The 20,577-nt window shown below is 41.1% G+C and overlaps 1 protein-coding gene across 1 annotated transcript in view; it reads right to left on the bottom strand.

The window, feature by feature from the left end:
- Positions 1 to 222: 222 nt before the first annotated feature.
- The window catches only part of LOC127938656 (tumor necrosis factor alpha-induced protein 2-like), a 66,520-nt gene continuing 46,165 nt past the window's right edge, over positions 223 to 20,577 (bottom strand). Inside the window, 6 exon segments of the mRNA XM_052535430.1 lie at positions 223 to 1,027; positions 1,644 to 1,765; positions 4,345 to 4,560; positions 4,723 to 4,848; positions 5,837 to 5,963; positions 6,242 to 6,334. Coding sequence (XP_052391390.1) covers positions 865 to 1,027; positions 1,644 to 1,765; positions 4,345 to 4,560; positions 4,723 to 4,848; positions 5,837 to 5,963; positions 6,242 to 6,334 — 847 coding nt within the window. The 3' untranslated portion in view covers positions 223 to 864.

Below are 20,577 nucleotides of genomic sequence, written 5' to 3'. Positions count from 1 at the left end.
GAGAGTGAAAAGAAGACATTCTTTATGCGTCTGTGTGACGTTAGATGGAGCGGAATTTCCTTATATGGGTCCTAAGGGCACTTCTGCCGGAAGAGCGCGCGCTCCCCAGAGCAGAGACATTCACTGATCAGAGTGAGAGGGAATTGTCATAAAAGAAGTGTGTTTTTGGTTGCGAGGGCAAGACAACCCTGCACAGATTACCAAAAAAAAAAAAACATTAAGGGACCAGTGGACGGAGTTTATTTTTACAGAGCATCGAATTATATTTAAATAAATTTTGAGAGCTTTGAACATGCATTCAGACTGAGCACTTACATTATAAATATACACTTGATTCTACCATTTAGTTTTATGGCATTTTATAGGTTTTCTCAAATGGTTTTACACAAATTCAGTGCAATATATATATATATATAAACTTGTAATGGTCTGCCATATTCAAAATGTTTTTGACAACTTTCCAAACACATTGTTCTTGACCTTATTTTTGAACAATACTGTAAAATTAGTTTTGTAACAGAATAAAATGACTTGTAACAGTCTGATGAGTTTTCATAATAAATATTACATAAAATAATACTGATTATACTGGCCATCCGTTCAGACTCCATCCCTCCACGACCCTGCAGAGGGTATGAAAAATGGATAGATGAACGGATAATACTGATTTTCTATCATTAGCTACATACGTTACAGGGCATTCAGATGATTTTCCATTTGATAAGTAAAGAAGAAGGAATTTGAGGATTTTTGGAAAACAGTGTGAAATCAGTTGATAATACCATGAGTGTTTTAATAATAAATATTACATAACAACAAAGATATCACAGTATTTTAACATTAGCAATAGATGTAACAGGGCATTTAGATGATTTTCCATTTGCTGAATTTTTTAGTGAGTAAGGAAGTAGAGGACTCCAGAGTGTCCAGTGTGCCTCTGTTTTCACTCAGACACTTTTTGATCCTGCGCAGATCTGAGCTTGAAAGGTTGGTCTTTAGGTTTAGGAGAGCAATAATATGCTGCTCACTAGTGAAGAATATTGATGAAACAAAAATCACACTGTTAGACTGATCATCAAATTCTAAACTCATCTTTCATTAGCTAGTGGCATCTATACTGAAACTGCATATTATAAGTAGATATTTGTATAAAGAACAAGAGTGAAAAGAAGATATTTTGCTATTCGCTTGTTAAGTCTGACGTCACGTAGCAGCGCTTCCGTGTCCAAACGCTCTATCAGTTACCATGAGAAAACAACAAAAGGTGCTAATATAAACTCACAATGTGATAGAATATTAGCGAAAAAGTTATAATCTTAACCTTTAACTCCATACCGAAGTCCCAGATAGCCAGACAATGAAAATATAAATATTAAAAAAAAAATATTAAAAAATTATTTGTGTTTGGGAGCTGTGAGCAGGGAGACTGTAGTGTAAACCGTAAGTTTGAAAGCGTTTAGCTTAAATGAATAATATGAATAAACAGTGCTCATAAACGGCTGCTGAGGTCGTATTCTCAAGTGAAGTGAGTTGAAGCTTGGACCCGGAAACAGCGCTTCTTACGTCATCACTTAACAACCGAATAGTCTCTTCCTCAAAGGTAAAATAACTGCATCTTGCCAGTTCCTATCTAACAGACTTACCTCATGTCAGGATAGTCTCTTGCCAGAGTAACAATCTCAAGTTGTAAACTCCCAGGATCCTGCAGTCTCAGAATCTCTGATAATTTGGGCAGTATTTGACAGAACCATTCCTTTCTGCATCCCTAGAGATGAGAATGGTACCTGATTTAGAAAACTCAGTTTTAATGTGGCATCATAATTTCCCTCTGCTTTCCCACAATTCTTTATGCTGTTTCAAACAAAGAGAATACAGTAAATATGGCCATATTTTGTCTTTTAGTATTATCTAGGGACTTTGTGTGATTTTTTTTAATTACCCCCCCCCCCCCCCCCCACACACACGCACGTCCTGATTTTGCCAAGTCCGATGTGTTCCTAGGTCAACATATTTTGTTGACCCTGGAACAACATTTTACTCCAAAAATATATTCTTAACCATATCCCTACACCTAAACCTAACCTTAACCATGAGTAATCCCTAAAATCAGAGGAAATGATAGATGAATGACACTGATGTACAAGCAACAAACACTGATTTTAAGCATAAACTTCACAAAATCTAAAAACTGGTTCTTCAAATCTGATTGGTTAATCACAATGTTGTTCCAGGGTCAACAACGATGTTGTCCCAGGAACATGTCTCACTTGGTAAAATCAGGTTAGGCCACACACACACATCTGAATTTCATGTGGTGCAGTCGCACAGGATAAGCAAAGCCTGTGATTTAACTCAAATTTACTGACTTATCTCCCGAATACCCGGATGTCAAGACTTTGAGAGTCCCATTCTAGATGGATTTAAAGGTCCCGTTTGTGACGAGTGGGGCGGGGCCGAGAGCCGTGAGAATGGGAGATGGAAGGATATAAAACAGGAGCGACGACAGTGACAGAGGAGAGAGGACCAGGCCTGGATTTTAGTTTGTGTTTTGGTGTTGTTTGTGCGCGGCAGTCGGCCGTGAGGGGCTGCTGCACTGTTTTGTGTTTATTTGATTATTAAAGTTTGATTTGATTGTCCGCTGGTTCCCGCCTCCTTCTTCCCGAAGATTATGAAATTTAATGCGTTACATTGGTGCCGAAGCCAGGGAGAAGGAGGGATGCGCTGCTGAAGATCCCTCACCCCTGTGGTGAATCCGCGGTGCCATCGAGCAGGCGAGGGAGTGTGCCACCATGGACGCTCGAGGCAGTGGGCTGGATTGAGTTGCCGGGGACGGGCGAGCTCGCTGCCGGCCGCCCTTGATATGGAGGGGCGGCTGCCATCCGTGAGGAAACGGAGGAGTCGGCACCGTTAGCCAGGGGGCTGGAGCCTGCTGCCATCCACCAAGAATGGGGAGGAGCGGGGAACGGGGGACTCCTGCCGGCTGCCCAAAATCAAAGGAGCAGTCACCATCCACCGGGCGGTGGAGGAGTGTCATGCTGTCCGCCAAGAGGGGACATCTCGAGAGTACCCCCTGGCTTGCGAGGGGCGATGGGGGTATGTGACGAGTGGGGCGGGGCTAAGAGCCGTGGGAATGGGGCGAGGCCGGTGGAGTGATTGGAGATGAGCGACACCTGCTCTACCCACCGGTCTCGAGTCCCACGGAGGAGATGCAAGGATTTTAGTTTGTGTTTTGATTTTGTTTGTGCATGGCAGTCGGCCGTGAGGGGCTGCCGCGCTGTTTTGTGTTTATTTTGATTATTAAAGTTTGATTTGTTTAATCTCCAATCATCTTTGTTTGGGCTTCCGAGGGACGCTGTACTTGGAGATCAATGGTTACAAATTAGGTTTAACTCGGTTCCCGAAAATTATAATCCACATGTAAAACTATGTGCAGCACATTTTGCTGAGGACAGCTTCCTCAATCTCAATCAGTTTAATGTCGGATTCGCGCAAAGATTATTCTTGAAAGATGAAGCAGTTCCCTCTTTGTCTGGAGAAGGCGATGTTTATAGACCACAACCGGTAAGTGTATTTTATTTTCACATGTTAAATTGCACACTGTTAACACAAATAAAGCTTTAAAAAAAAGCACGTAAAACGGGACCTTTAAAAGAAAGAAACTAATATAGTCTGGTGCGCTGTTGTCATTTAAGTTTCAGCACAATAATATCCCAAGCTTATGCTTGATTTATTAGTAAAACATTAACCTTAAAATCTTCTTTCAAACACTCCAACGCAGCTCCATTCTTCACAAAAGATGTATAAAAAGGCGGACATCAAACAAAAACCTGGAAAAAATTATGTACTGTACGACCTGCCAAATGCTGGCCAAATCACAGAGATGTCGATTCGCACGGGACTAATGTTATCACAGGAACTTGGTGTTGGGCGAAAGATATGGTAGGTCATTTGAGTGGGAATTTTCATTTTACAAATTACAGACATGGACGATTCGCACGGGATTAAAATCACAGACAAATGACTCAAGGTCACTTGATAATACTAATCCTGTGGGAATAGGGCTTTAGACTAATTGTCATATTGTGTTTAAAAATAATAGTACCACACTACTTTATGTTACTGTCAGCCACGCACTGTAAATGTTTTACAGTAAATGTAAATTTTTCAAACCATTTTAACTAATTAACCCTACAAGCCTCTCTAGGGCTTTAATAATTTCCCAACGAGAACAACTGAGTTAAAGACACATGAAACAAACATATTTACATCAAAACTTCATTATAAGATCTAAATATAGATAAAACATTGATCAAGGGAATAGTTCACCCCTGACATTTTGCTCACCAATGGATCCTCTGCAGTGTTCATGCATACATTGTTGTGTGGGTCTGGATATGATCCCACCACCTTTGCAAACATAGAGCAGATTTTGTTCCTGTCGTGGCAGATGAACTCAGCAGCTGCTTCTTGCTGCTCTTTGTCTTTCAGTTTCAGTTTACTCTTCATCATTCGCCTCACATATTCAACCATTACTTCTAAATGCAGCTCAGTCACTAGCTCCTATAAACACACAGATACACACTCTTCATATATCTATAATTGTATTTTAAAACAATAAAATAAACACACCAGATTATAGAGACCAAAAATAAAATGACACGTCTATTAACATCATGTTATAAGACTGTCAGAAATTAAATTTGCTGCAAAAGTGGTTCTGACCTCTCTGCAGACAGACTTTAGCTCTTTGAAATTGTCTATGTTACTCTCAAGCGCCTTCACCAGCTCCTCCACAACCTCACAATGTCCAGCGAACCAAACTTGAGTCCACAGTTTACGGTACAGCGGCTGTGCAGATAAACAAATGGGTTATTTTCAAAATGTACGATTTAATTAAAGAAGTTAATATTAAAAGAAACATCATAAATATGAATGTAAAGCGTATTATGTAATGTATCTAACTGAAGACATCTGTGTTTAAAAAAATATTTGTTGAAATTCTGTTCCAGAAATAGGCGTAAATCCCAGGGGTGGGGGGATAGGACCCCCACATCTGAGAGTTGTCTCCCTTAAAATGATGATAAAAAAAAACACACTGTGTATTGTAAATAATAATGTTTAAATAATTGTATGTGTAGTAAAACAACACAAACGGGGTAAAAATGCGTTTTAAGTTTAGAACGTTTTTTAGTCTCCCCCTCCCTTGCCTCACAGTGCTTTGGTCCAAATGCCTGCTTTGCTCTTTTACATCACCTACACACACAAACAGACAAGTCCAGTGAGAGAAACGTCAATAGTTGAGAAACTACAGTTAGTAAGGCGTTCAATGGCTATTTTACTGACTTAAAAATCAGATGAAGTTATTATTTTCTCTTGAATATACGATGTCAATGTATTTTTCGATGAATCCGCTATGTTAGTAATAATAACGTTACCTGCTTTGCAGAAAGGGTTGCCAGGTGTTCACAGCAAAACTAGCCCAATCAAACCACATTTCAAGGGGAGACGGCCAGTAAAAATCACATTCTGGGTGCTAAAATAACATTATTGGGGACGGTTCAACCAGCAACGCCGACATGATAACATCCTGTTATCAGTGACAGTGATAAAGTAGCCCAAATCTGTGATGCATGAACTACTCGGCAAAATCCAACTTTGTTAAATTGCTGTAGTATCAAATGCTGACTTTTAAATTGTGATATCTGGATAAACTATACTAAACACTTCCTCATTGGCCATTTTATAAAAAAAAAAAAAAATGAGATTCAAAATGTTGATGGGGCAGTATCTCAAGGTAAATAAGTACATTAACTTTACATGATGTTTTGTTCTTTACCTTCAGTTCTGTGTGAATATGACTGAGGAAGTATCTGTGACAAATGTTTTTGAGACCTGCTAATGTGGACAGGCAAGCTTTTCTAGTGTCCTCTGTGAAAGGATGTTCTGGTTTTTGTACATAATCCCTGAAGATATAGAGAAATAATTGTTGGTACAATTTTATTGTAATTATGACAGTAGTATGAAGCTCTAGTTTAAATAAAATAAAATTGTATCTGAATGATTTAAATTCAAGTATGAATAACATGATGAATTATTCTATAGATTCATTTATAATAACTTTAAAAGCATATTTAATCAATTAAAAATGTACACTTTTCAGAATTCAATTTTAGTTTTAAATTATACAGAATGTCTGCAGTAAGGCAGAACTATTTTTTTTTCAGTAATCAATCAAACTCACCTAAACTGGTAAATATTAACCAGATTAGCAAAGAGAGTTTTAGGAATGTTTTCTTGTTTTCTTTTGACCAACTCCTCCAGACTTGTCTTATAGCTGCAATTGAAAAAAAAAAAGGAAAGGCATGTCAATTTTATTATTATACTTATGTGAGAATGTGACTAGTGACTAGTTATGTACCTCTGAAGAAAGCTGTCCAGCTGGTTTAGAAAACTCCGGGCTTTACTTTCACAACTCAGAAATGTGTTGACATCTTTTACAGCCCCATCAACAAGCTGAAGAAAAAAAAGACACTTCTATAATGCTAAACCCCATAAACCACCTTTTTCTGACTTAGTGTCACGAATACGAACCCCGTGAGTCCCTCCAGAGGCCAGCAGAGGGCACCATCGCCCGAATACTGACACCTACAGGCATCCAAACACTCACTTACACTGATACTCACTACATTACCCAACAGCCCCGCACCTTGGACTGATCACCGGCCAGGTGTTCCATATCAGAGACTGCCATATAAGCCAGACCTTTGCGTCACCTCATTGCGAAGTCTTGTTTCTGCCACGGCTAACATTTCTGAGCGTTCTACCCTGTCTTGCTATCCTAGTTGCCAACCCTTGTTGTTTATCGATCCTAGAACCTTTGCTGCCTACCTTTGAACCCAGATTGTTATACGGACTGTGATACTTGCTGGTTACCCCGACCCACTGCTTGGTATTGACTACGATTCTGATATCTCTACTATACTGTGTTTGCTGATCCTGACCCTTCGCCTGTACGACTACGAGTGTTCTAATAAAAGCTTGCAAATGGATCCCATGTCGAGTCAGTCATCGTTACAGAAGACTTCGCCAGGACAAGATCCAGCAGCCAATGAACATCTCTGCACCAACCTGGCAGCTCAGGCAAGTCAGATCGCTGCTAATCAGCAACAGTTAAATCATCTTACCGCCGTCACGGAAGAATTGGTGAAGGCTATTCAGAATCTCCATAGTCCTGTTGTCACGACACCCGCGCCACCAGCGGCCGCCATTGCACATGCGGTTCCCACGCCCTCTCAGATTAACCCACGACTGGCTTTTCCTGAGAAATTCGACGGTGACCCTAACAAATGTAAAGGCTTCTTACTACAATGTTCGCTGTTTGTGGAACAACAACCCATGCTCTATTCCACTGACAACAGTAAGGTTGCCTTTGTTTGCTCGTTATTAACCGGAAGGGCTCTTGACTGGATTACCGCTGTATGGCGCACGGATGGATCATCCTTCTCCTCCTTCAACGATTTCCTCACACGCTTCCGTGAGGTTTTCGATCATCCCAAGGAGGGAAAGAGTGCTGGCGAACGCTTGCTAGAGCTCTCTCAGGGGAGATCTTCAGCTGCTGAGTATGCTATGAACTTCCGCACATTGGCAGCACAAACGACCTGGGTGAGTGACACCTTAAAAGTTCTGTTTCGAAAGGGTTTAAGTCATGAATTACAAGCTGAACTAGCATGTCGAGATGAGGGGAGAAGTTTGAACGATTTCATCGAGTTGACGATAGCAATTGACAATCTGCAGCGTTCACGTAAACCTCGCTCTCATGTCAGTACTGTCATTAAAGCAGCTCAGTCTGTCGAGGACTCTGAACCCATGCAAGTTAATACCTATCATCTCTCATCTGAGGAGAAGAATCGCCGCTTGGCAAATCGTCTATGTCTGTATTGCGGATCCCCTGGTCATCAACGAGCCAACTGTCCTTCACGTCCCTCATCTGTCTCATCCAAATTGGTGAGTGAATCCTTACACTCTCTCCATCCAGTAAACTGTGTGTTTGTACCCCTGAAGCTAACCATTAACAACGTTCAAGTGACCACATTTGCTTTACTGGACTCTGGAGCGGCTGGGAATTTCATGTCAGCTGAGTTTGCAAGAACAAACAACGTATCATTAATACCCTGTGCTAACTCTCTGTCTGTAGCTACCATAGATGGTCGTCCCCTGGGAACTGGTATCATCACTCACCTTACACAAAGTCTATCCGTCACAGCCGGTTTACTGCACCAGGAGGTCATTCAGTTCTACGTTCTGCCCACGTCCAATACACCCATAATTCTGGGACTACCATGGCTGAGACTGCACGATCCGCTAGTATCATGGAGGGAAGGTCAGATATTAAAGTGGAGCACTAGATGTCAAACAAAATGCCTATCTACCATTTCTCCTCTTCCAGTGCGCTCGTTGGCGATTAACAAGGAGTCATTCGAGGTTCCCAACCTACCAGCGGAATATCACGACCTCAAGGCAGCTTTCAGCAAAACCCAAGCAAACACCTTACCACCTCATCGACCCCATGACTGTGCTGTTGATCTTCTACCAGGTCACAATCCACCCAAGGGTCGTGTGTTCCCACTGTCACTCCCAGAAACCGAAGCCATGACTAAATACATCAGGGAGGAGTTGGAGAAAGGCTTCATACGTCCTTCCACTTCCCCTGCATCCGCTGGTTTCTTCTTCGTCAAAAAGAAGGACGGCAGTTTAAGACCCTGCATTGATTACCGTGGTCTCAACGAGATCACGGTGAAGTACCGTTATCCCCTTCCTCTGGTTCCAGCTGCATTAGAACTACTTCGCACAGCTCAATACTACACCAAGCTTGACTTACGCTGTGCTTACAACCTGATTCGCATCAGAGAGGGTGACGAGTGGAAGACGGCCTTTTCTACAACCAACGGTCACTATGAATACCGGGTTATGCCGTTTGGACTGGTCAATAGTCCGTCAATCTTCCAGGCGTTCATTAATGATGTCTTCAGGGACATGCTGAACAAGTTTGTTGTGGTCTACATTGACGATATTCTCATCTACTCCAACACCCTACAGGATCATATTCAACACGTCAGAACTGTACTACAGCGCCTCATCGAACATCAACTGTACGCCAAAGCCGAGAAGTGTGAGTTTCACACCACTTCCACTACCTTCCTGGGTTATGTCATCAGTCCGGGGGGAGTTGCTATGGACGACAGTAGGGTCTCTGCTGTACTCAAGTGGCCAGAGCCTCAGACTCTCAAGGAGCTACAACGGTTCCTGGGATTCGCCAATTTCTACAGACGCTTTATCAGAAATTTCAGTACAGTCGTCAGTCCTCTCACTTCCATGATCAAAAGAGGTACCCATCGTCTCACCTGGGCCGAAGCCTCCCGTCAAGCCTTTAAGGAATTAAAAGAACGCTTTGTCACCGCTCCTATCCTGCATCACCCTGACCCCTCTCTTCCCTTCTTAGTCGAAGTTGACGCTTCCAATACTGGCATTGGGGCCGTTCTCTCACAACGACCAGGCCCTCAGGAGAGACTTCATCCCTGTGCTTTCTACTCACGCAAGCTCAACCCAGCGGAGAGAAATTATGATGTGGGTGATAGAGAACTGTTAGCCATGAAGGCAGCGTTTGAAGAGTGGAGACATTGGCTCGAAGGGGCTATTCATCCTTTCACCGTCTTTACGGATCATAAAAATCTGGAATACCTACGCTCCGCCAAGAGACTCAACCCACGCCAAGCCAGATGGTCCTTGTTCTTCTCCCGGTTCCAGTTCAATGTCACTTATCGCCCCGGTTCCAAGAATACTAAAGCCGATGCTTTGTCACGTATCCATGATGACGACCCTTCCATCTCAGTCCCCGAACGTATATTGCCCTTCCATGTGGTGGTTGCTCCCATCCAGTGGGATATCATGACTCTTATTGAACAACACAATTCACAAGAAGCACCACCAGCCACCTGTCCACCGGATAAAACCTACGTACCTGCCCCTCACCGTGATCAGGTCCTGAGTCATATTCACTGTCTTCCTGCCTCTGGTCACCCCGGCATCACAGCCACACTCCATCTCCTCAAGAACCGCTTCTGGTGGGAGACCATTAACCCCGACACTATTAAATTCATTCAGAACTGTCAGACGTGTAACATGCACAAAACCCCTCGTCAACTGCCAGCTGGACTCCTTCAACCTCTTCCTATCCCTCAACGACCCTGGTCACACCTTGCCATAGACTTCATCACAGACTTACCCCTATCCCAGGGTAACACGGTCATACTCACGATCATCGATCGATTCTCCAAGGCTTGTCGCCTCATACCTCTACCCAAACTCCCTACTGCTCTTCAGACCGCCGAACTCCTGTGTAATTGGGTGTTCAGGTTTTACGGCATACCTGACGACATCGTTTCGGATAGAGGTCCTCAGTTCACCTCTCGTTTATGGAAGGATTTCTTTCAAGCCCTAGGGGTCAACGTAAGTCTCACGTCTGGCTATCACCCCGAAGCCAATGGTCAAGTGGAACGCCTCAACCAGGAGCTCACTCGGTTCCTCCGCTCCTACTGCAGCTCCCATCAAGAGGACTGGTCTCGTTTTCTCCTATGGGCCGAATATGCTCAGAACTCCTTGATCAAGCCTTCCACTGGAATCACCCCCTTCAAATGCGTTCTAGGGTACCAACCACCCATGTTTCCCTGGTCAGGTGAACCCACCAATGTTCCCGCTGTTACTGATTGGCTTCAACGAAGCGAGGACACATGGAATCAGGCCCACGTACATCTTCAACAAGCTGTACGGCGCCTGAAGGAACAGGCCGACCGTCGTCGACGCCCTGGACACACTTACCAACCTGGTCAATGGGTCTGGCTGTCCACCAGAGACCTTCGGATGAGATTGCCATGCCGAAAGCTAAGTCCTAGGTACGTGGGTCCATTCAAAATCACACAACAAATCACTCCTGTGTCATTCCGCCTTGCTTTGCCTGACACATATCGTATTTCTCCCACTTTCCACATGTCACTGCTCAAGCCCGCTGCTGCCCCTGAGGAGGAGGGTGAGGGGAGGTCCCGTGAGCAGAGTCCCCAACCGGTTCAGGTGGAGAGCGAGGAGACCTATCAGGTGCGAGAGCTGCTTGATTCAAGACGTCGGGGACGAGTTCTCCAATACTTGGTTGACTGGGAGGGGTACGGTCCAGAGGAACATTCCTGGGTCAATGCCGAGGACATTCTTGACCCCAACTTAACCACTGATTTCCATAGAGAACATCCAGAGAAACCGGCCCCTCGACCTCGAGGAAGACCCCGACGTCGCCCTCCACCTCACGCCAGGAGGCGTTCGCAGGGAGGGGGCTCTGTCACGAATACGAACCCCGTGAGTCCCTCCAGAGGCCAGCAGAGGGCACCATCGCCCGAATACTGACACCTACAGGCATCCAAACACTCACTTACACTGATACTCACTACATTACCCAACAGCCCCGCACCTTGGACTGATCACCGGCCAGGTGTTCCATATCAGAGACTGCCATATAAGCCAGACCTTTGCGTCACCTCATTGCGAAGTCTTGTTTCTGCCACGGCTAACATTTCTGAGCGTTCTACCCTGTCTTGCTATCCTAGTTGCCAACCCTTGTTGTTTATCGATCCTAGAACCTTTGCTGCCTACCTTTGAACCCAGATTGTTATACGGACTGTGATACTTGCTGGTTACCCCGACCCACTGCTTGGTATTGACTACGATTCTGATATCTCTACTATACTGTGTTTGCTGATCCTGACCCTTCGCCTGTACGACTACGAGTGTTCTAATAAAAGCTTGCAAATGGATCCCATGTCGAGTCAGTCATCGTTACACTTAGTTTGAGTATACCAACATTTATAACTAAATAAGGTGATGGATAGAGAGTCAATAGAGCCCATAACATACTGGTAAAACATCAACAGCAAGGCTACTGAACTAGTATCCGTCCATCAGCTCTGGCTCGATGCCATCACTCCATTTTTCCGCTTCTTTCTCTAAAGCATTGGATAACCAGTTTCTGATCTCATTCTGATGAGAGAAAATAAGCAATAGGAATTATCATTTAAAATTAAAAGTGAAAATAAATCTGCATTTTTATCCTTTTGATCTTTCATTCCATAAAATAAAAAAATCAAACCTATCACCGAAGTAAAACAATTATTATGAAATAAATCTTTTTCACTAGTTCACATTAGCCACTATTAATGGCAACCAATTATTACAACATCCTTTTCCCAAGATAACAGCTCTGAGTTTCTTCCTGTAATGCCGGATGAGTTTAGAGAACAGTAGTATATTTAACTGTGTGCATGGGGTACTTTTATCCCTGTTTGCACCAAACCCATCTGTGGGTTTGGGAATTTTTAATGCTTAGCTAATGCTTCAAACAGCTGCTTTCTATTTTGTGAAGCTCAACAATCTTGTTCTAAACATTAGAACTGTTTAGAGAATTTAGCCTGTGTGTCCTTCCATTTATATTATAATCCTGTGAATCAGCAAGTAATGGCTGGAGAATTTCATGCTCCTAGTCACCCTGGTGTACTGAAGAAAAAAACACTGTAAAACAGAATGGGAATATACTTCAGAGATATATTACTAATAAAACTGTATATGGGTGCCAATAATTGTGGCCAACAGCCATTGGAGAAAAACATTTATTTCACAATGTGAGTTTTTCCCCAATTTAAATTGTTTTACTTCAATGATAGGTTGATAGGTATATATATATATATATATATATATATATATATATATATATATATATATATATATAATATTTATTTAATTTGGTATTTTATTTGTCATATTGTCTTATTCATGCTTGTACATAACTTTCGTAAACACACGCTGTTTCTAAAAAAGTGCTTTATAAATAAACTTGGACTTTTGTGCATTTTTTTTTATGAAAAATCAAAAAGATTAAATATGCAGATTTATTTTCACAGCTACCTTTGCTCATATTTACCAAGGGTGCCAATATAAGTGGTTGGCACTGTATATATATAAAACCATTTGCAAAAAAACATTGTTGATGTACTGAATAACCTCTTTGTAGGAAAAGTACTGTTCCTCTAATCTCTTAAGGTCTTCTTCGGGTAACAGAGGTCCAAGTGATGAACTGTTGATGTGCTCCTCTAGTTCTTTATGCTTCAATACGTCTCTAAAAAAGAAAATGAAAGAACATTAACATTTATGAATCTGAAAATGTATGTAAAACTGCATATTTTTAAAGGATTAATGTTGTTTACTGGCCATTACTTTGGGTAGTACTCCACAATCCAACTTAATATATAGAGGCAGTCCTCAGAACTGATTTTGGATCTGGCAAGCTCTTGAAGTCTGGTGGAAAAGGTTTGATGGTAGAGCTGAGCATATGTTCTGCAGATGTCAAAGTCCGGTGGGTAACACTCTCTCAGATTTCGGACCACTCTGAGCAGATCTTTCTGCACTATTTTGCCCATTCGGAACACCTCTCTCTTCAAGGAGGTAGACAGTATATCTGTATTATTCTCCTCTTCATCTGCATTCTTCATTCGTTCCTCCACGGTAGTCTGGAGTAATGTGTCATGGATCTGTCTGCACCCCGTGGGCCTCCATTTTGGGCGTTGATCCTCGGAAACTTCCATCCAGCGTCTGTCCTGTGCCTCCTCTTTAAGTATTGAAGTCAAAGCACTCTTGAGCGTCTCCTTGCTGTCCTCACTGAAGGAGTCATAGATGGCCAATCTCAGGTGCAAAATAAAGATCTCATAGTCAATATGAAGCTTGTCTTCCTCATCTTCTGTCCTGCCCACTTCTTTTGAACCAAAGAGACATTCCTCAGCTTTCACCAGCTGTTGCTGTGCTTCAGCCAAACGGTTCTGCTCAAGGTTCTCTTTGAAATCCAATTCCACTGCATTATATGAGAAGATATCTACATTATATTAACTTGTCTTATCAGATATATTAATCCTTAGCTAATTCTCATGTGTATGGCATAGAAGGAGTTTTCAAACTTTTTAATGCCAAATATTCTCTAAAATAGTGATCATTTTGCAAGAGACCCATATTAAAATATAGCAGCTGTTTAATGCATTTTTATGTATAAAGATGTATTTAAACTTGAGTGGAAAATATCATGTGTGAAATGAAGACATCTAATTGCAAAACAAATAAGAAAAAAAATATCTGGGAAATATTTACTTTTTGATTATGTTTACAGGGCATTTTTCCCTACCAGCTATACTATACCTGATGGAGTTCCAGGGGATTTTGAATTCTTCTGCCGTTTCTTGAAGTCAAGAATTTTAATTTTTTCTGATATTTTGATTCTGAATTTTTGTTTCTGACATCTCACTTCAGAATCACCAGTAGACTCTACTGTGCCTTCAATGGTGTCAAGGTCCACTTCTATAGTATAAACCAGAAATTAGAAGATGATAAGAAACTTGTTTTCTTTAATTTACAATCATTCCATTTTACAACACATTGAAATATTTTACCTAACGGTGCCTCGGGGCTGAGAGCAGCTTCAGATTTTGGATTCTTTTTGTGTTTTATAATATTTTTGATTTTCATATTTTTGGTATTTTCATTTTGTGCTTTTGTTTCTGACATTGTTCTTTTGCCTCTTCATCAACTATGCCTTCAATGACAATGATTTCTTCACATATTTCTTCTCATTTCAGAATAATCAGAAACATATATAAATAAAAAAATATTAATCTTATAAAATAAAAAAAATCCTCATATATATGAGTATTGGGATGGAAGGAAGTGTCCCACCGTGGTTATCTGTTATGAAGGGTTACCACAGGTTAAAGCTTACACTACAAAAAATTCTATGAAACATCATAGTATTACATGGTCTCATCTGTTTATTGTCGCAGCTCTTTACAACACAGCAAACACCCATGATTGTACACCATAAATGTACTATCTAGTAATTGCTGACTCTATTACTCCAACTCTGAGCGAACACTCTGCTCATCACCACGGCGCGCCTTGGGTGCTGCGCTAATCACTCCGCCCAAGTAGCCACTCCGCCCAAGTAACGTTAGCTGTGCTCCTACGCCTAGTGAGAATATAGTTCCCAGTAATTATACGATTAAAAATGGCCTCTGTCTCATATAGCCTTGTTATTTTTACACGCTGTGACTATACAGATCACAACATGTAAATAGGAAAATGTTTGCATTATTTTGTCACTTATTGGGATTACTATGCTAACAGTATCCATTTACATCTAGTCTTTGTACTGCTAAGCTAGGCTAGCGGTGGGTGCATCAAATAACACTTACAGAACGCACAGAAATGAAAAAGGTATGTATGGACTTATCTAACTCTGGGGGATACTGCGAATAAGCTAAAGTCCCAAAAAGTCGGAGTGTTCCTTTAAAAAAATAAGGAAGTAGGTAGTTACTCTTAATTTTTCTGTCATTTAATTACATTTACTTCTGATGTAATTGCATTGAATATTGTATAGACTACAGAAAAATTATAAATGAAACAACAGTGGATTGGCTTGGCCAAAAATAAGTCACGCCTGGATTTAAATATGCAAATACTGAAGATCTTAAGATTGTATCATTACTGGAGTGATGATAATGTTTCTGGCATGTTGTATGTTTGTCCAAAAATCTTTTAAGCTTTTTATTTCTCAACCAACCATGTTAGAAGATGTACAAATGTACATGCCAAATTTCATAACACTTGTGGATTGTGAAAGACAACCCACCAGATTTTTCTTTTTATATTATATTATTATATTTTTGATATTATTTGAAACAATTGTCGTCAAACAATTATAGGCCTATTCATTTAGTAATATAAATATATCTTAGTGTAGGCTATATCTTTAGAGTTTTATAACACATTATATTCTTGATGATCAACCAGTTCACACAACTGCGGTTTCCTGAGTAAAAATAAAGGTAGTTTTTTCCCTTTGGTCTATCAAATAGGAGAACGGCATATTGAAAAAAATGGAAATTAATTCTCTGCCAGCAGGTCGCCAAGAATATAACCATTTCTCTGTAATTTCATTAAACAAAACAAAGCAGCACCTGACTTTGAAACTTGCAGTGCTTATATTTGATCAATTAAATAGCCTTTGAAGTGTAAGCTATTTCTCATAATACTGTCACGAATGCACACACAAACAGAAAGATCCAGTTGCAGTGTTTTATTAGGGGAATCCAAAAAAAATCATAATCCAATCAGGCAAAAGGTCAATATCAGAAGGGCAGTCCAAAAACTAGAAACACGAAAAACACTAGGGAACACGAAAAAGCAGGGTGACATAAACCAGGGACTGGTTATGATAGAAACAAACAGGGTATATATATGGACAGGTGAAAACGATGAAAAGTGGGAACAGCTGAGTGCAATTAACAGGTGTGCAATTAACACTGATGACTACAGACAAAGGGTTGTGGGAAATGAAGTACCTGCAGTGGGGAGACTAAATGGGGAAGTGAGACCACTAGTGGACACCCAGGGATACACAGACCAGGCACAGTGACATTATCCCCATGGCAGAGCTGGTGAATGAAGAGCGGTTTCTGTAAGGAAGAGCGGTTTCTGAAGCTTGGCTTTGACCTTTGATTGCAGCTTTGATATGTGAATGGTGAAAGAAAGTGAAGTTTCCAACCAGATGCCCAAGTAGTTATATGCAGTGACTTGTTCTAGAATAGTCCTCTTGCAGGTAGTGATGTTAAGGGCAGGACGAGGCGTAGTACCCTTAAGGTAAAACCACATTATTTTTGTTTTGGAGGTATGGAGAGTGAGTTTGAGATGTGTAAAAGACTGCTGTAGTTGGTAAAAGCTATCTTGCAGGGTAGGTTGAACAATCTCAGTAGAGCAACCTGTGGCATAAAGGATTGTACCAACAGCATATAATTGAATGAATGAATTACCAACTGCCTGGGGAATATTATTAATATAAATTAAGAAAAGTGTAGGGCCAAGGATGGAGCCTTGGGGGACACCCTTGGTAACTGGGAGAGAATGGGAGAAGCGGTTTTCAAATCTTACACGTTGAACCCAGTGAGACAGATAATTTGAGAACCAATTCGCCCAAGAAAAACACTTTTCATTTTATGGGCCTAATGATGCTTGCTATGTGTGTCTGACTGTGGACAGTCTTGCAGATTACTATCCATTACCTGCATATAATCAGTTCGGTTTCCAATTGATTGCCTTGCAATATTCTGTGTGTTACAGATTTAAAAATAAGTGAAAAATGGCAGTACTACCACAACTAGATGGAAAGAAATTGGAAATGTTGGTGGTTGAGTTGGTGTCCAAGTTAGGTGTGGAGGACCCAAATGATTTACAGTTTTTCAAGGAAGAAGATATTGCACATCTGTTCTCACCTATTCAGTGCAGAAAAAATACAATTTCTTCAAAAAAGCTAAGATTTTCACTATAGGTGCATTTTTATTTAATTTCCCATGTTTGAAAAGATGGAATCGTCAACTTTTTCAAATATTTTGTCGCTTAACATAATTAAATTTCCTTCTTGTTCTGTGTATCCTTTTTTATCTGTATGCAGACTCAAGTCTTGAATCAGCCACCTCTTCACCTGAATCAGAAAATGTTGCTTCATCCAGCACTGTATTTGACCTGCAATGTTAGAAGAGCAGCTGGATGGACAGGTTCCGAGTGCCATGGGACAAAATTGCCACTTTTCCACTGTAGGGCCAGTGCGAGCCATGGCTTAAAATGGACCGGGTGGGGCTAATATTCTTGAACCTGTAGCACCGAGGCCAAACCAGTGCTGTATTTCCACCATCAGGTCAAAACCTACCCTTTACACGCCTCTCGGGAACAATGTCATACAACCCCACCATTTCACCAACAAAGAGAAGTTATCAGAAAACTAATAAGAAATAAGTCACTGGAACAAGCGCGATCACAAAACGAACACGATAAAAGCTGCTGTTTGTTTGCATGCTTTGTTAAATATTTAAATCCAAAAGCATCTATTTATTGAAGTCACAATAGCCTATATACAACACATTTAGAAAGAATGATCAGTTCTATATTTTTATAAAAGCTCCAGAACAAAAACTAAACGACACAAGACTTATGAAAGATGAAATATGATACTAAATAAATACACGATTGTGATAGAGAATAAGAAGCTGACGTCTGATTTCTTCAGCGGTCATATTTACCATGTTTACTGTGGTAATGTTAATGCCTAGACACAGTCTTTTATCGCTTATAAATATTTCTGCCTTGTATGCTGATTAAAATCCACATCAGATCAAGTTATTTCAAACACTCGCTGCTGACTGAAAGTGAGTTCAACTTATTTTAAAAAGTTTTTAATGCTGCTGTTGGAACTTTTAGGTTTCTGAAATTAATGGCGTCGAGCCAAAAAACCCGGGCCATTGGCCCAGAGGAAGCACAGACGAGGCACGATCAAGCCCCAGAAGTGACAGTGCAAACGCGACTGGCCCTGGCATGAATTAGAATGCCCGCTTTTGGCCCTACAGGGGAAACGCGGCTATTGAGGCCCACTCTTAAAAGAGTGATTTATGCTCATGAGAGGCCAGAGCCAGAGGATCGCCAACACATGCTAAGAGTGATTCTCGATTCAATGAGAGTGCATTGCTTAAACCCATCACGCATGGACTGCTAAGCAGTGGCCAAAGAAAAAACCCAGAAGTATCCGGGAAGCTGTTTAGACAAAACAGAGGAAGGAGAAATAATTGACAAAACATACAGTCAAGTATTGTGACCCATACTCAGAATTCGTGTTCTGCATTTAACCCATCCGGGGGGTAGGCTACTCCCGAGACTGCGCTCTACTATTCATCAGAACGTTTACTCACACTAGGGATTACCATTATGGTGGCAAGGCGCCATCACTTTCATGGAGTCATGAGCAATCCAGTTCTCTATTATAGATCATTGTTTAAGCATATAAATCAGTCATTTAATCAAGTGTAATGGGACCATGTTTTGGGCACACAAAGTCCCAGCAGCCCTGGCATTATATCAGGAAGTAGTGAAGATTTTTTGCTCTATCGCTTCTTCTTATGATTTCTGGAATGTTGTGATGGATTTAGAACTTTTAAAAGAATGGTTGGCAATGCGATTTGTTTGTGAGAGGTGCTCTCTCACTACTTCGCTACTTTTATTGATTGCATTTAATGTATGAATTGATGTTGTGGCAGATATAGCACTTTAAAAGAATAGCAGCAGATAAGCAGTTACATTAAATACTGCTGGAGCTTCGTTGAGAACTGAACATATGATGTGCAGATAAAGGAGGTAGTAGTTTTGTGATATTAATGTTTGTTTGTGGAGTTTGTTTTAATGCTATTCTTCTTCTCTGTTTTAGTGTTGTGGCTGGATTATTTCCTGACTGATGGTTGCCTGACTTTCCCAAAATAGTGGATGTTAGTGGTATTGTTTAATATAAAGGGAGCTATTAATGTTTTTACATTACTTGTATTATTTATAGTGAGTGTATTTTATTTAATTGATGTGTTTTTATATCTGATTTGCCCTCACTGTGTGGATGGCGGTGGTGAGGTGGCTGGGATTCTGTGGTTTGATCACTTTATCTTTGTTTTTTATCCTGTAGGTTTGCAGTGTGATTGCTTGTGAGAACACTTTTGCTCATGCCACCTCGGTCTTCACTTTCTGGGTAATCTGTGGCCATCTATATTGTTATGCAATAATAAATGATAAATGTACATTTTGCATGTTCAGAAGAAGTGATCTGCCCTGTCTTGCAGAAATACTAACAGGATGCGTACTGTAAGTAAATTGCTCAGTTCAAAGAAAGATAAGAAATAAGAATGTGGTATTTCCATGTTTTTTTGTTTGTTTGTTTGTTTTTTCATGTGTCTAATAGACATGAACAAGTTCTTTGAAAAACAACGACCTGTGAAACATGTCTACTCTTCATGCTCTGTTAACTATGGTTTCACTAATAATAAAAATATATCACATAAGGCTGTTACAAACATGCCAGGTTCCACCTCCACACAATCACAGCGCACACCCTCACCTGAGTACTAAACCATCACCACCTGATCCTCATCACCAGTCATCCACCACAGCACTATAAAAGCCACACACACGCACCCAGTCATTGTCCAGTCACGTTCGCGACAAGATCATTCCTGTGCGCTAACTATAAGGACTAACTCCTCTTTACCTTCTCTCCAAGGATAACCTCTGAAGCCTCCTCTTCCATCTTCTCTCTAAGGATAACTTCCGAAGACTCCTCTTCCATCCTTCTCTCTAAGGATAGCCTCCGAAGTCCTCAAAGCCCCAACGGTGCGTGTGTGTGGTCACTACCTTCCCGGCACGGATCCCAACACCCATCCACTCCTCACTACCTGCTCCTCTGCTTGTGTCTTTAAACAAATAACATCTTCATCTGTTACTCCTCTGTCTCTGAGTAGGGGTGTCACGATTTCGATTTTAAATCGAAATTAAGTCACAGTCTCAAACTTCGAATTAAAAAATGGAATCATCGATGCTGCCACGCCCCCATGTTGTATGACGGCAAATCAATGACAAAAA

This window comes from Carassius gibelio, chromosome A20 (assembly GCF_023724105.1).
Source record: "Carassius gibelio isolate Cgi1373 ecotype wild population from Czech Republic chromosome A20, carGib1.2-hapl.c, whole genome shotgun sequence".
NCBI classification, from domain to species: Eukaryota; Metazoa; Chordata; class Actinopteri; order Cypriniformes; family Cyprinidae; genus Carassius; species Carassius gibelio.
The sequence above is the reverse complement of the archived record's forward strand: the minus strand, read 5'-3'. Positions and strand labels throughout refer to the sequence as shown.